At 39.8% G+C, this 16,876-nt stretch overlaps 1 protein-coding gene across 3 annotated transcripts in view; it reads left to right on the top strand.

The window, feature by feature from the left end:
* Positions 1 to 16,876, top strand: part of GRIP1 (glutamate receptor interacting protein 1) — a 160,439-nt gene that overhangs the window by 137,260 nt on the left and 6,303 nt on the right. For 2 of the 3 annotated variants that reach the window (XM_085323818.1, XM_085323817.1), the window contains exons 16-22: positions 889 to 1,033; positions 2,102 to 2,241; positions 2,413 to 2,598; positions 6,087 to 6,243; positions 7,992 to 8,192; positions 10,775 to 10,886; positions 13,211 to 13,444. In XM_085323818.1, the coding sequence (XP_085179944.1) occupies positions 889 to 1,033; positions 2,102 to 2,241; positions 2,413 to 2,598; positions 6,087 to 6,243; positions 7,992 to 8,192; positions 10,775 to 10,886; positions 13,211 to 13,444 (1,175 nt within the window). Of the gene's footprint in view, positions 1 to 855; positions 1,034 to 2,101; positions 2,242 to 2,412; positions 2,599 to 6,086; positions 6,244 to 7,991; positions 8,193 to 10,774; positions 10,887 to 13,210; positions 13,445 to 16,876 lie in introns of all 3 variants that reach the window. The other variant, XM_085323816.1, reaches the window with a different exon arrangement.

The following is a 16,876-nucleotide window of genomic DNA, read 5'->3' as shown; positions in this document are numbered from 1 at the left end:
TGATCTGAGGAGAAATCTGACATTTAAAACTTCAAAAATATCCCTTCACAACTAAAAAATATTACAGTTGTTTGCTCTCCTGCTGTGATACTTCTAGGTAATTTGTAAAGAATATGCACTATATTAATGCAACAGCCTTTCTTTTTGCTGCAACACCTGTTAAGGTATTGTTTAAGGAAACATAAATTGCATTTAGGTTGGACTTCYGTGCATGCATTCTTCTCCATTTCTGGTGGTGGTTTAATGAGACCAAGTTTTCAAAATAATGCAAATGAAATAAAAACTAATACAGTTATTCTTTAGCTTTGTTGATAAACACAGAATTCAGAAGCTATTTTTGATTACATCTGTTACGAAAATCAAAACTTGTCCATTAAGAAATACGGAATGTATTCCAGGTTTTCTCAGTAAAACAGCTGTTCATCATATGATGACTCTTGACTTCTCCCACTGTTGTTTTAAATAAGTTTGTTTTTGAAACTTTCAAATTCTCCTTGGTTTTAAATGCCCTCCATTCAGGTCAAGGAACAAAAGAATAGTTGTATTTATACAATAGTAGTGACATGTCTTTTCTCTAATAATTTATCCTGAAGTTACCTTTTAATAGCAAGTAAGCTATCAAGATTTTGAGCAGAGTAAAATTCAGTCCTACTAGAATGAGGGGAGTTTTACTGTTGATTTCAATATGATCAGGTTTGGCAATAGAAAGAGATTGCATGAGAGAGATTTGTTTTTGAAAATAAACCAGTTTAATATGATTAAGAATTATATCTGAATTGTAATCCTTTGAAAATGTTGTTTGGTTGCCAGTCACTAGTCTGAATGTGTTATTTTTTTCATTCCCTCTTTCATAAGAAACCAATTGCATCCCCTTGGCATTTATTGCAGATGAACAGGAGAGCTCTGGAGCAATTATTTATACTGTTGAGCTCAAGCGCTATGGTGGGCCTCTTGGAATTACGATTTCTGGTACTGAAGAGCCCTTTGATCCCATAATCATTTCCAGCCTTACAAAAGGAGGATTAGCTGAAAGGTAAATTGGAAAACAAATTATTATGAAGTATTCTTTTTGTCAAGATCAAGATTTCTTTTGTTCACATGAGCATCCTAATTTTCATGGTTTAGCAATATTTCTTATTATTCCTCCAAATACGAGTTTACAATCTTTTTTGTGTCATTTTATGATCACTGCCAAGTTCAGGAGCATGAGGGATATTTTAACCGGATGCTCTTAAACATGGTGTTCCAAGCACAGCGAAGGATTGTTGTCCTTACTATAAATCACCTAGGAGAGATCAGTCAGTCAAACTGCTCAGTCGCAGGAACATTTTAGCAGCCTTTTAAAATCTGTAGCCTTCTACAGTAGACTATAGTAGAGAAAGGACTTTAGGTGTTTAAGCTTACCTGAAAACATGCCACTCATCATATACACACACTTGCATCTATATGTAGACTTATATACACCATAGGTAGCATTACCCAAGGAGTAGAAATGCTCCTCACAGTAAGTGATAGAGTAATGCAACTATTAAGTTGTAGCTATCACCTGTCATTTTTAAATGTATAGAGTATATTGCAAATACTACCTTTGGTGGTGGTTTCAGAGAGAATGTGCAGAACGCAAAGCATGATAATGTGCACAGCCAGGATGAGCGGTACATTTACATAGTGTGTTGCTTTTCTTCCCTTGATACAATCCATCCTGAAAGCCGCATTGGTGAAATGGCTGGTTACTTGCTCATGTTGCCATTATCTGTTCTGTTACAAGGCTTCTAAAAACATTATATTTATTTCAGATTTTATTGAGCTGTGTGAGATTACACTTAGAAAGATAGGAACAGTGAATATCATCTATAGGTGATTAACTCAACTACTGCAGTAAAGCAGAAATCTGCATCTCCGTGCCTCAGCACTGCTGTTGTCACTACAACAAAGGTGACTTGCTTTAAGTGTGGCTAACGGTAGAAGTACTCTGTAACACAGCTGTCAATGCAAAGTGAAGGGAAGAAAGGAACACTTCATGTGGCCAAATATGCAAAGATACTGCCTTTGTTGCTTTTTATGCTCCTCTTTTCACTGTTTTACATCTCTCTTGCTGTAGGACTGGGGCAATTCACATAGGAGACAGAATCCTAGCAATAAACAGCAGCAGCCTGAAAGGAAAACCGTTGAGTGAAGCCATTCATTTATTACAGATGGCAGGAGAAACTGTCACCTTGAAAATCAAGAAGCAGACAGATGGTGAGTATGGCCAAAGTAGCACGAGTGCTCTTTAATGAGTGTGTTTCTATACATTAACAAGCATTTAGGCCATTCTTGGACAAAATGTCATGTCAGTAGTAAAAAGCACATTCTTTGAACTGTAGTAAAGCTAAGAATACCGCCTCGATTCTTTTTTATAATCCTATTCAGCTACCAGTCCCAAGAAATTTTCTGTCCCTGGTCACATAAGTGAACTCAGCGATGCTGAAGATGAGACCTCTACTGCACAGAAATCTGGCAAACTCTCAGACATCTACTCCACTACAGTCCCAAGCGTTGACAGCGCAGTAGAGTCGTGGGATGGCTCTGGTATTGACACCAGCTTCGGAAGTCAAGGTACTACCAAGAATGTAATCAGTGTTTAGAGCAGAAATTACTGCCTTTGTGGTTGACCTTCCTTTGCCTTAAAGAGAACCTTATATGTACCAGCTTTGAACTTTGTAAGGTGCTAGTGTCTCATTATGACCACACACTTTGCCAGACAACATAATTTCTTACACTTGGCTGGTCTCAGATTCATTCTTTCATGACAATGTGATGTGTTTTGAAGCATTTATTAATACATTACAGACGTTAGCTTTACTGACATCTAAATAGCCCAGTCCCTAGCTCATCCACAGCTAAATGAGTTTATCCTTCAAATGTAGATTAATGCAAGGCAGAGAACATACTGAAGATTTTCATAAATTGAGCATTTGATGACTATTTTCAGTAATTTTTAACTGACAACAGAAAAGATTTATTTTAAATTGCTGAAGGGGGAACATCGTACATTACTTAGGATTTGTTAATCTTTTGCTTCTTCCTCATTCCTGCAACATTAATGTCTAACTCCCAGCCCTCAAAAGCTGTCCTTCTGTTTAAAGACATGATTTTAATTAACATTAACTTTTACGCTTCTGTTTGACTCTTGTTTAGTGGGATTTTAAAATAATTTCATTTTAGTTCATAGAAGATAAGACAGATTTATTTAGACAGTGGAGAATACAGACATCTTGTAATATTCTAGGTAACAAGAAAAGTAGCTTCCAAACAGCTTAAGTGTTATTTAACTCTTTTTAAAATGATTTTTTCCATAGTAATACAGGTGTGTCCCATACCTCGTAGACATTTGACAGATAGATCCTTCCCTTAGATAATTTTTTCTCGCTCACTCTGACTCCATGTATTCTTTCAGCTCTATCTTTATCTTTCCGTTTCTGTCCATTGCCTTGCAGGAGCATGGGCTCGTGGTGGGCTGGGTTGAACCCTCACACAGAACTGAAGCTCTGCCCAGCAGATGCCCATATAGACTGAAGTTCTGTGCTGATTATGTTCATTCTGTTCTTTAACGTGTCTGCTCAGTGTAACACTGGCACTTATGGATATCCTCTGAAGCCTGCTGAGCTACATGAAGTCAGAAAACCATTGCTAATGACCAGCTTTTTTTTTCAGTTGTTTAATTTTTAAAGATTTCTTACCCTTACTGCTTATATTTTGTCACCAGCTTTCCTTTAAACAAGACAATCTCAATACATTTAATTATAACTCCCTTCTTCTACATTTTACCTCTACCTTACTGTTACATTACATTTTCTTTTACACTAAATATGTTGAGTTAAATTCCCCCCCTGTATAATTTGTGTTTCAGTGGGCTTACAGTTGTGATGAATTTGCTGCCTTTTCTGTTTATACCCATTTTAGTCTGCTTGTCAAAATAAATCAAGTTAGATTTTCTTCTGATTTTTAAAAGCTCTAGGGAGAAGTATTGTGGAGAAGGTGCCAGAATGATATCTCTGTTTCCTGTGTGAATCAATGATACTTGCAGCAAATCTGCTCAGCTCTGGAGATGGTTGAGGCCCAGAGAACTTCCCTAAGTCCTGATCATTCAGACTCTATGAGCAAACTACCAAAAATAAACCAGTATCTATCTCAAAACAGGTCTTTTCTAACTACGTTAAAAAAAATCAGCCCAGACTTGGCTGAGTACATGTCACTTCTGTAAAACAGCCTGAGGGTAATCAAATCTGTGCCTTAGCCCTTGCCATAGTACTAATGTGACTCACATTTCTGTTAAAGTTCATTCTGTTTTGACCTGTCAAGTCAAGTTTTGCTCCTCACCAAACCTTTCTTGGCATAAGCACAGCCTAAGCAAATTGAAGAGTGTGGGGGATGTTTCTGGAGCACAGATAATGCTTTACRTTATTTTATAGATACTAATTTAATGCTGGTGAGCAATCTTTTCTCTCCCACTTGAATTAACACCATGTTTTGCACCTATGGCTGCCTTACCAATTGGGAGCCCTCTCCACACAGCATTCACATTTTCACAATCAAAACTCTTCCCAGAACTTGTGAGTTAGGATCTGCCGATTAACTGGGGAAAAGCATATAACTCTGTAGTTACATGGGATTTGAGGGAGATAGATAGGTTTCAACTGATTTATGGAAGTGAATTGCCCTCCTTAGAGAGGTGATGGTAGTGATATTTGTTAGTCATCAGCAAAACAGAGCTTCGTAATCCAACATGCACATCAGAGAACTCCTCCTACAGAGACTAGAAAAGGAATGCATCAAGATCAAACAAATGTACAGCAGCTCCAAGGCACTTGGTTTTGCTTAGCAGAATTCCCAGTATCAAGCAGTGTAACAAGTCAATCCATATATTCTTCTTGGTATATCACTTGGAAACTAGACTGTGTCAGGCTCTTAGCTGGAGTCCAAAATGCACTTAATTAAGTTTATATGTACTATTGAACTAATATCAAAGTCACTTGTATGATAACACCACCCAGTACTAAACCCTTCAGCTCTCAAGGCTGCCTGATGGTGCAAGGCTGCCTGATGGTGCTTACACAGCCTTGAAACATTTGGAAATGACTGACAGTGAAGTTGCTTTCCACAAGGTGAACTTTCCACGGGTGTACATTGGTCCCAAGCATGTGCGCTTTATCGTGAGCCAGGCCTTTCCTCATCTCTTAGATCCTGAGGGAAAAGCCTGGGGTTTGCAGTAGCCCTGCAAAGAGCAAGTCCCCCTTGCACAGAGGGGCCTGGGAATTCCCGTGTTGGCCTTTTGCAGGGCAGAGCAGCCACGCAGAGCAGTGCAGGGCTGTGACTGTACAGTCCTCACCTGTACAGGTGAGTCCTAGCCTCAGCAGCGCTGAGCTCCCTGCAGATGCCCTTTGCATAATCTCTGCATTAAGCTTTTGCATGATTGAGGCCAGCTATTCTGATATTCTTGCTCCTGACCTAGATTGAAGATGACTGTATCATAGCAAAGTTGTTTTTATTTAGCTGTTAGATGACACTGCTTTTTCGCTGCACTGCTTCCAAATTTGCATAAGTCACCAAGAGGCAGAAAAAACTGTTGTTAGTAACCTAAAAAGTCAAAATTTTGTTTTTTAGTACATCCTTGAAAACTCTCTTTTAATAGGTCTGAAACACGTTTTCCTTAATAGATTATGTTTAATTTTGGACTGCTTAATTTCAGCATACATGTTTTTTTCACTAATATTCAGTGTATGATGTCAAATTGGAAAAAGAAAATTCTGAAAATGTGGAGCACAAAACAAAACAGGAGCAGCTGAGATACAAAGAGTAGGGAAAACTGTTGGAGTTACTCAAGATTTGGTTTTCAAGTGGCTTTCACAGGAGAAGCTCTCAGAGCACAGCTAATTTAGGGCATGATTTAGGTCATTTATTCTTCTAAATATCTGACTGCTTCTGAAAAAAAAAAGTAGCATTTATGAGTTGAAACGCAAGTTCTAGAGAATCTAGTTCTGAAGATGTGACTTTCTGTCATTACAGCACATACAGTGTCATAAATATATAATTCATCTTTTTAGGAACCAGCTATCAGGCTTCAGGATACAACTTCAATGCCTATGAATGGAGGAGTCCTAAACAGAGGGGCAGTTTGTCCCCTCCAAATAGACCACGAAACCACCCATTTCATGACACGGGTTTGAGTGATGATGAATGGGATCGATCTGCGGCAAGTGGGTAAGTTTATATATAATGTTTCCATTTTCTGATTTGCAGCTGCAGCTTTGCTTCAAAAGTGAACATTTGCTCTCTGGAATGAAATTATTGTTTTCCAAGTCAGCTATAACAGTTCTTCCTTTAAGTATGAGATATATAGCCTTTATAGTTCATAAAACTTATTAGGGTAGAGAGGTGACATTTATGTAAGATTATAATGCCAAAAGCAAGAAGTTTATTTATTTGAGTTACTGCAGATAAAAAAATACAGCATTGATTTCTTCAGAATAAATCAAAAAAAAAAAAGGAACTTTCCTGTGGATAAGCTTCAAAAATATTTTTGCTCTATTTTCCACCCCCAAAAGATAACCGTACAGAGGTCAAAGATAGCTGGCATATTCATCTCTCATCTTCATTTTAGTCTGGACAAAGAAGCAGAAATTCTAGTCTTCTTCCATTTATGTTTGAAACCTCTGCAGCGATGCAGTTGAAAAGCAGAGCAAGCCAGGTAAAAGGGTCTTGTCCAATGCTGTAATAGTTTTCCATATGCTTCTCCTCTTCTGAGATGTAAATCTGCTCTTCAATGAATCTGTGTGCAGGCAAAAATAGGAACTTCCTGAGAGGAAAATGCTTGGAGATAATGAAAGAAACAAAAAGCCCCAAATCCTTGTCCTAAAGATTATCCAACAGTGGAACACCTGTGGAGACCTGGGTATTCCTGCCAAAGAACAGTTCTTCCTCAGACAAGCGGAGATAGACATTGCATTTTGAAAGATTTCAGTACTTTCTGTACCTGTCCTCAGACCTTGCAGGCATGTGTCTGCTTCATTAGCACCACAGTTTCTTGGAGTAATGACCCAATGAGCCTGAATTCCCAGTCTGTGACAAATTTAGGTTTAATACTGAACAAAATCTTTCTGATTCCTGTAAAAATGTATTGGATAAGTATATCCATAAAGTCTGGTCTGTTGGGTTGGAAATGCAAATYGGGGAAGGGTTTAGATGACAATGCTGCTCTTCGGAAGCTGAATGACAAATCCTCTGATCCACCAGACTGCCCAGTGATATTTTTTCAGCAAGGTCTGGCAAGGTGTTAGCTGAAATCTGGGCAAGCGTCTGGGCTGAGTCCTTATCCAGCTCCTTTGGTCCATACTGATCAGAAGCACAGTAAAAATTTCACAAGCTAAGGTGGACAGTTGTTAATAAAGGAAATTATCATAGTTTTCCTCATACTTCCTATTCTTAATAAGTTAATGTCTTTAATTTAACAGCGGTATTTTTATCCACAGTTCAAGTCCATTTTTAGCTTCTCAAACAAGATGCAGCCATAGATTCCAAAACACCAACTGTTTTGCAGCTACATAAGCTGTAGGCTGAAAAAGTTGATTAGCAATGAACCAAGGAGCTAAATAATAAAATACAGAATTTTCTGAAAATAAAATCATGTATTCTGCTACCCTTTCAAAGCAGAATTCAGTAGAAAGTATACTCATTAAAGAGTTTTGTTCTACTTCCCAGTGTGATTACACGAGGTGCACAGCATAAATGAAAATGATGTCTATTTGAACACAGTATCTCTAAAATGGATTAAGCAAAACACAGCTGATGGTGTTGCTGCACTAAGTGTTGGAGTATCTGAGAAGGGCATGCCTATTCTTGCAGGCTGTCAGAGGGATCTCCTGAGAACTGTCTCTTCTCTGCCTCCAGCTAAGCATCCTGTCTTCTTCTCCAGCACTAAAAAGTAATTTTCTTACCATTATTTTGTGTAGCACAGCTTCCAAGAATATGTGGCAACAGAAAGAGACTGAAACATTGGCAGAGAATGAAGAAAACCATTTAAAGCAGACTTCTGTAGAAAGATCAGGTGGAGAAAGCATAAGGAGCGTGAAGAAAGAGAGCAAGCAGTGGAAAAGTGCCTCTTGCGGGCAAAGGAAAGGTGGGGGACAGCTGGAAGAGTGGAATACTTCCAGGTAAGCCGGCCAAGAACGCACGGGAGCAACACCCAACTGGGATGGGCTCGGGAGCAGGGAGGAGAGGAGGGAAGGAGAGAAAGGAAAAAGCAGTTGAGATGAGAAAAAGGAGAAAAACAGGGTACAGAAAATACCTCACTAACATGCTAKTGAGTGACAATGAATTTTCAGCTGCCAAGTCAAGTATTTTGTTCCTTCAAGAATTTGAGTGAGATTTGCCCAGTAATTTCAAAAGGAGCTAGAAGCTATTTTTTTTCAGGGCCACATTCTCATGGTAGCCTAAGATGATAGTGTAAGGTCTCATTTTATAGCCAAAGGCTGGCAACTGTCATCTGGCTAAGGGGATCTTAGCCATCCTTTCTACTTGCCAGAGGTACACCCTAGCTGAAAGACTGCACAGCTGCAAACCCCAAACCTTCCTGCTGTGTATGAGTGAAACCAGAGAGCATAAACCACTCTGTAGCCTGGTGTTTACCTGCCCCTGGCAGGTAGGACAGGTGGCTTCTAGTTCCTGCTCCAGGGAAAATATGTGCATGTTAAAACATTGCCAACAGGAAAGAATGAATCTGCCAGATCCTAGAGCATACTATAGCCTCCTGGTGAAAAAAATGGATTCAGAGTCTCTCATACAGCAGTAAGAATGAAATCATAGGCCCATATATCTCCAAATCTGCCCCACTAGCTCTCCTTTACAGTTTTGTGAACCTAAATTTCTGATGGCTTTTTCAATAAGCATCAGAAAGCCGAATATATTCACTACAGGTCAAACAGAGTATTTCACATGACACAACATTTTTAGAACTTCTTTTTCCTTTGATACAGTAGCTCAACTACAAATTGTTTTATTAATGTGGCTGTAGTGGAGATGTAAAAGTTGAGCATTTCACAGACCAACAGACACAATTTGAAGAAACAGGGAAAGAAGAGGTGAAGTCAGTAAGAGGAATTGTTCCAGCTATAAAGAGATCGAGACTTGCAGGCATCATGATTTCAGTTTTCATAGGAGTCAGAGAAGGAATGGACCTCTTATCCTACGAAATTGATTCCTTGCTGTCACAGACAGTTGCCTCAAATAATCCTGTTCATTAACTCAAGCTCCATTTTATATTATATTTTAATATTAGCATATAGTAGATAGAGGTATTGAATTAGATAAATTTGTCTCTGTTCAATATTGGCTATTAAAATAACTACCTCAGTTTACTGAAAGAGCTAATTTCAGAAGTCAAGGATCTTTCTAAAATCCTGTTTTACATACTTTCTTATCTTGCCTGGGAGGAATTGCATCTGTGATCTGAGTAGGTATTTTCACCCTTGCTGTATCTATTGCAATATCTGAAAGGAGACACTGACACTAGATGGAGAATCATTGCAAAAAAAGATTGAAATGGCTGAGCATTGTCTGCTTGGCTGACTGTAACTGTAAGAAAGCATCTCTGAGGCAGAATATCATGCGTGAAACATCCAAGCTGTCTTTTGTTGTGCTGGGCAATTCCCCTATTTAAAAGCTATTATGTTAACAGTGTAACATTCATGCTGTTCTCAGTAATACATCGTTTGTCAAGCAAGGCCTCATAGTGGTGTTTGCTCTATTTATATGTTGTTAAGCATATCTAGCTGCAGTCTATGGGCAGCTGCTCCAAAGTAACAGCTTGCTGCCACCCAAAAGGGTGAATTCTCATTCTTTCCTTGTCTTGTCCTTCCCCTTTGCTTTCCACATGATCGGCCCCCTCCCTTGCAGCAGCTCTGATGCTTACGTGAACCTTCATTGAGCTAATTCCCCTCGCTAAGACAGCAAAAAATTCCTGCTCTTCCCCACACATACACTGTGATGGTGTCGTTTTGGGTTGTGTTTCTGCAGCCCATAATTGGCATTTTTTATCACACCTCTCTTGCTGGGCATCTTTCCTAAGACTCACGTCACTAACATTTGTCCAAAGTGCTAATAATTTTATGAAATATCAGGGACTTAAGTCTACACACAAGAGAGTTGCATCCCTGAAAATTTCTCTGTATTTGTGTATAAAGTGACAGAAACAGTCTATATGATGGCAGTCAGATGTAGTTAAATTGATAATGATAAATGCAGCTTAGACTGAGGGAATGAGCTAAAAGATCTCTTTAGAGTAGACAAATTTGCGAGATGCTGTTTGTGAAAATGAGGGCTCTTTTCATGTTCCCTGGGAGAAATCCGTGAGGTTGAAAGGTGTAATTACAAATATTTCATCACACGGAGCAGCTCTGCACACTGCTACTCATTGGTTCATTAATTTTCATAGGGATGTCCCGGTTTTAATCCAGTAAGAAATGTATATTAAATTGTTCTTGGAATCCATTTATCTCTGCACGGAATAAGACACGGCTCAAAATCCTGCCAGCTGCTAGCGACGGCCGGTTTCTGAGCAGCCCTTTCTGCCCCGCGCTCTGCATGTCCATCCAGCCTCCCTGGCCAGCGACTCTCCCGCCAACCTACCATAATGTGCTGTCGTTCAAGTTGCAATCTCTGGCCAGGCACGTGTGTAAATTTTATCTTTCACGGCAAAAAAAAATCCATCTCTTTTAACCTCTCATTGTAAATCTAGCTTTGCAGGTACCCATGATAACACCGAGGCTGACCAGGAGGAAAATTTCTGGTCTCAGGCTCTGGAGGATTTAGAGACCTGTGGCCAGTCAGGAATTCTGAGGGAACTAGAGGTAGAACAATCTTAACCTTTCTTTCCAATTATAGAGAAATACAATGGTTTTGGTTTCTTTTACATTCATTTTATTTTCTCCTTTTTTTCTTTTAATTTGCACTAATCACACCAATTCATTTAAAAGCTTTAACCCCTCTCCACAGGACAAGGCTGACAGGCGTCTGTGTTTGAGAAACATGACTCTCTTGGTACCTACCCTTTACGTTTATATTTTCGCTTGTGCAGCTGCCTCCCTTGCCCCCTAACCAGAGCTATTTTCTTTTGTACAGTGTAGCTGAAATTATGTAAACTTGTTCACCCCAGAGCTTCTGACTGGCAGCTTCTGCTGTGCGTTGATGCTCTCTGCACAGGCAGCAAATGGTGCAGAACTTCTTAAGCGGGCGTAATTTTCCTGCAGCAATGCGTTTCATTGTCTTACAGCCGCTTTACGCAGCTTTTCTTAGCATGTTAGAGGTTGTCTCTTAAATAGAAACTTAATTTAATTAAGATGAACATAAAAGAAAATCATCTTTTCAAAATGTTTAACCATAATTTTACCGCTCGGCAAAAAAGATGCCAACGTGAAAGATGTTCATTGTATAGCAATTTCTTCACTATGCAACAAATTTTCACATTTCATCCTGAAGTTAATTGCAGATTAACCACACTCAACGTTAGATCATGGTGGGAAGAAGAGAACAGAGACAGAGAGTCTGCAAGTCTTTATTTTTCTCTGATCATGTTTTCTCTAAGTTCTTTAATCATAACAATTAAGACTATACTGACACTTAAAGCTGTGAAATAGAAGGTCCTAAAAATATTTTCTTTTATGTTCTTTTAAATTCTTGGAGCTGCAAAACTGGCAGAATCTCATTTTCATTTTTATGTTATATAAAGTCCTTTAGCAGCCAGGAGGAATGTGAATGGCCTAACTCGGTGAAACTTTTTCAGTTCAAATTAATTGTACATCCTCAGATTTATGGCTTCTGTATTGCATGTATGGGTAGCAAACTGTGATTCTCGTGTATTTGTTGTTGCAAAACAGAGAAATGTAGGAGAAGAAATTGATGTTTTGCTGGCTTTATTCCATAGTTAGATATGGCAAAGTACCACAGGCTTTTCTTGCACTTTTCATTATTCAGAGCACAATAAAAGGATATGGAAACAGATAATTTAGGGTGACTAGAATTCAATCATTTCAACATGTTGAAATTTCCTCAGCTTTTTGTAGAAATGAAATGCAGAACTGTAGATGCTATGTCATTTATAGCATCACCTTGTAGCCTGAACCACAACACCGAGAAGAAAGCAGGACTCTCATTCAGTGCCTCTATTTTGTGAAGTACCATCACATGGTTGAGGTCTGTTTCTCATTTTTCATTTCGAAGTTTTCAGCCAAACAGCGAAGAAACGACTGTTTGGCAAGTCCTCCTGCTGCTCCTGTTGATTTGTTCATTGATACCAGGGAAAATAAATAGGAAATTCCTTTCCTCAGTGTCCCCCACTGGCAGCAGTCTGTACCACTGCACRGTGTCTGTACGGAAGCCCATTTACTCACATTCCCCAGGGCCAAAATTCTTGGCAGTGCAGGTGTCTCTGTCCTGTGTACTGGTACTTTTTGTGTCAGTCCATTCCACCCAGTGGATGAAATGACTTGACTTTTTGTCAAGTTTTTACCCTCCATGACTTCTCTTCTATAACTAAAAAGGTTTGTTCTTACTGAGTCTAAAACTGGTGGTGAGGCAAGGTTTATGTCTCTGAAGTATTGTCAGGACTAGCTGAGGCAAGTGTTCTTGCAACAGGAGTGTTATGCAGTTTCTTTTCCAGCAGTGTGATTATCTGCACTGAGTTTTCTCCTGACCTGGGAAGGTATCCAGCCACTGTCTCTGCTATTGCTGACTCTAGAGTTGCCTTCGTATCCTGCTAACTCACATTTTTTTACCTTGAACACTCACTCTGTGTTGTAAATGCCTTCATATAGATCCAATTCCAACGAATGCAAATATGCCACAACTTAGATGTCACTATATTTACATGCAAAATATTCTAAAAATACAGTCTTCAGCCTGCCAGGGGACTARCTTACCAAGCATAGCTGCTTCAGTGATCAGCATTTTAGCTGAAAGTGCCATTTGGAAACTTTTGCCCATGGGGTTTTGTTGTTGTGGTTCTTTATTTTATAGTGATTTGCAAGCAGAGTGAACATCTATCCTCTTGCCTTTTGCTGTGCCCTGAGTGACTGTTTTAATAGAGAATAGAGAAGTTTTTCCTACTGTTATACATTAGCCATTTACTTAACCTATGTTCTGTGTTAAAAAATTAACCTATTCATTAATGTTCTAGGCAACAATTATGTCAGGAAGTACAATGAGTTTGAATCAGGAGAACCCACAACCTCGTAGCCAGCTGGGAAGACAAGCCAGCTTCCAGGAAAGAAGTACTGTAAGGCCACATTACAGTCAAGCTACTCGTAGCAACACATTGCCATCAGATGTGGGGAGAAAGTCCGTGGTTCTGAAAAAAATTAAGCAAGAAATGAAAGAAATCATGTCACCAACTCCTGTGGAGTTACACAAGGTCTGTAGTTTTTCTTCTGGCAAGTTCGAAATATGCAGCATGGGGAATCTAATTATATGGCAGTACAGTAAGTACTTTTTATAATGATTCCACAGATGTAATTCTGGGGCCGTGTGTATTAGTTCTTACAAACACATTAATGATATAGTCTTAAGGGGGAAACAAACTGAATAAGATATATCCTCGTCTACTGTTTGCTTTTACAAGAAAACCTCAAAAGGGACTGCTCTTTTACAAGGAGGATCCACTGGTAATTTGAATTGACAATAGCAATAACTTACCTCTGCCAAATGTGTTCATTAAGAAAGCAAAGTATAATTTGTAGAAAATACATTTCTTTAGAAAATTGCTCAGGAGAGTTTGTAACTCCCTTTGGTCCTTTTTCAAATTAACACTCATTTTGAATCAAATACATGATACGTGTATGTACATGTTATTTCAAATTAGCTATTTCTTCTCTTCTAATTCCTTTGCTCTAAATAGGATAAATAATTTTCAGTCTACACATTTTATTGTTTAAGACTCTGTTGGAGTCACCTGGTGATATTAAGAAGGCTGTTCACCAAAAGGAAGTTACTGAATGAGTATTTCTAGATATGTACAGCATGTACCAATCTACATTTCTACATATGTACAAGTTATAGATAACTCCAGTGAGGCCATAATGGCAACTAGTTTCCAAAACTTTGAGGAACATGATAATGCTGTTCTCCTTGATGGGAATGAACGTTCCATTTCCTGCACCCACCTTTCCTCCTAAGGGCTTGAGATCTTCCCTTCCACTGAGATACAGCTAAGATAAAAAGAGGAGCCAGAAACATGGAGAAAATTCCTTTAAGAGGTCAAATGTCACCACTCTCAAGGGAGTTGCTTTGCTTTTTCATCTCTGTAGGTTTGATTCAGTTTAGTTCGTGCATTGAAACTTAAGGCCTTATTGAGTATGAGCTAAGAGTGGATTTTCCATATGGAAGATGAATTAATTGCCAGTTAAACTATCAAGAGGATATGTCATGATCCTGTTTTAAGCTATTTGTATTTCCAGCTTGATGTGAAGTGACTAATGGAATTGGTTACCGTGGTGTTTTCCTGAGTGAGTAAATGTGAGATATACAATGAAACTCTGCTGGTAGGCATTTCAGGGTGTGCTCACAGTCAGCAATGGCACTGCTTTCTCCTGTGGAATATAAAATCTGTCTTTCAGAATGGTTGTTAAAACAAATTCTTTGCTGGAAAGGAAGAGTATGATTTTTATTAATCTACCTTATCCTAGCTATTCTATTATACTATCCTAGTTGCTAGTTCTTAAGAGTCCTGCATAGTAAAAAACACCCTGTCCTTGAACTCTCTCTCTCTTTGATTGCCATTTTATGAGTGCTATGACCTCCTGTTTTAGAAGTTTTCACTGTTTGTTCAGACAACGTATCCACATTCCTGCTGTCCACTGAACTGATGCTGTTTCCTTATACTGTCTGTTTTCTCATCAAGAGTCATTTTCTTCTCTAAAAATCTAAAAGTTGAACTTGCACCATATTTTCCAATTCTTATAGTCTTTAAAGACAAATAGAAGATGAGTGACTGGATCTTACGCTCTGATCCAGCACAGTATGCTTATATCTCTCTAATGACATATGCAGGATGAAGGCCTTAACACAAACAGCTTGTGCTAGTTTTTTATTCCTGTCCATGCTGGTAAATTCTTATTTATCTTGGTTTTCTTATCGGTTCTTGTGTAGCAACGTAGCTGTTACTTTCTCCCACCATCCCTTAATTTTTGCTGTTAGACTGTTTTTCATGAACAATTTATCCAGTCACAGTTTTCCAAAAGAGCTGCAGTTCCACAGGTAGGACTTCACTTCACCGTCACAGAAAAGCCTGGATTTAAGTGTTTTTCGTAACAGATCTTTCTGGCAAATGGGCTCTGCCCTCGGCAGGCAGATGCCTTAATCAGTTGGACCACCAACATCAGGACATCTGATGAAATAATAACTGCTTTGGAAAACTATGGTAGTATAAGCACTTCTTGAAATGCAAACTAACACACAGCCTGCTTGTGATTTATTTTAGCAAGGCATTTAAGCATGTACTTAACTTTAAACTGCTGAGCATTCCCGGTTTCTCAAGTAGGACTGTGCATGGGAGTATTTACATGGTCAGTGGGATGAGTGTGAATGCTTGGWCAGTCAGGGCCTCTGCACCCTCCGGATCTCAGGTTGAACATGAGTTGAATTACAGCAAGATTTCATCAGTGGCATGGAGTCTAGTTGGAGACCTGTGGCTAGTGGCATCCCCCAGGGCACAGTACTGGGTCCCATCCTGTTCAACTTCTTCATCAATGACCTGGATGAGGAGACAGTGCCTCCTCAGCAAGTTTGCCAATGTTACCAAGCAGGGAGGAGTGGCTGACACACCTGAGGGCTGTGCTGCCTTTCAGASAGACCTGGACAGGCTGAACAGAGTTGGGCAGAGAGGAACCTCCTGAGGTTCAACAAGGGCAAGTGCAGGGTCCTGCACCTAGGGAGAAATAACTCCTTGCACCAGTCCAAGCTGGGGGCTAACCTTGTGGAGAGCAGCTCTGCAGAGAAGGACCTGGGAGTGCTGGTGGATGACAAGTTGACCAGGAGCCAGCAATGTGCCCTTGTGGCCAAGAAGGCCAATGCTCTCCTGGAGTGCCTTAGGAAGACTGTTGCCAGCAGCTCAAGGGAGGTGATCCTGCYCCTCTACTCAGCCCTGGGGAGGCCTCATCTCGAGTACTGTGTCCAGTTCTGGGCTCCTCAGTACAAGAGAGACCTGGAGCTACTGGAGAGAGTCCAGCGTAGGCCTACGAAGATGATCAGAGGACTGGAGCATCTGCCCTATGAGGAACAGCTGCGAGAGCTGGGTGTCTTCAGCCTGGGGAAGAGAAGCCTGAGGGGGGATCTTATCAATGTGTATAAGTACCCGAAGGGAGGGTGTCAAGGGGACGGGGACAGACTCTCTACAGTTGTCCCATGTGACAGGACAAGAGGCAATGGGCAGAAAGTGAAGCACAGGAAGTTCCGCCTGACCGTGAGGGGGAATTTCTTCCCTGTGAGAGTGACGTAGCACTGGCACAGGTTGCCCAGAGAAGTTGTGGAGTCTCCTTCTCTGGAGATATTCAAGGCCTGCCTGGATGCAGCCCTGTCTACCATGCTGTAGGTGACCCTGCTGAGCAGGGAGGTTGGACTAGATGATCTCCAGAGGTCCCTTCCAACCTTACTGATTCTGTGATTCTAAGATGTGCCAACAGGAGGAGATGTTCCACAGATGTTTCATGACCTGTTCATAAGAGAGAAAGGATCTGTGATTCTATTGAAGAAAGAGCCACACATTTGGAAAAAAAATGATTAATAATTGGTCCAAATATACAAGGAATGAGATACACAGGGAATGAAATTGGGTAAAACTGCTGAGGGC

This window comes from Rhea americana, unplaced genomic scaffold (assembly GCF_003343005.1).
Source record: "Rhea americana isolate MKP2758 unplaced genomic scaffold, rheAme1 scaffold_88, whole genome shotgun sequence".
NCBI classification, from domain to species: domain Eukaryota; kingdom Metazoa; phylum Chordata; class Aves; order Rheiformes; family Rheidae; genus Rhea; species Rhea americana.
Note: the sequence above shows the minus strand (reverse complement) of the source record. Positions and strands in the feature narration are given on the sequence as shown.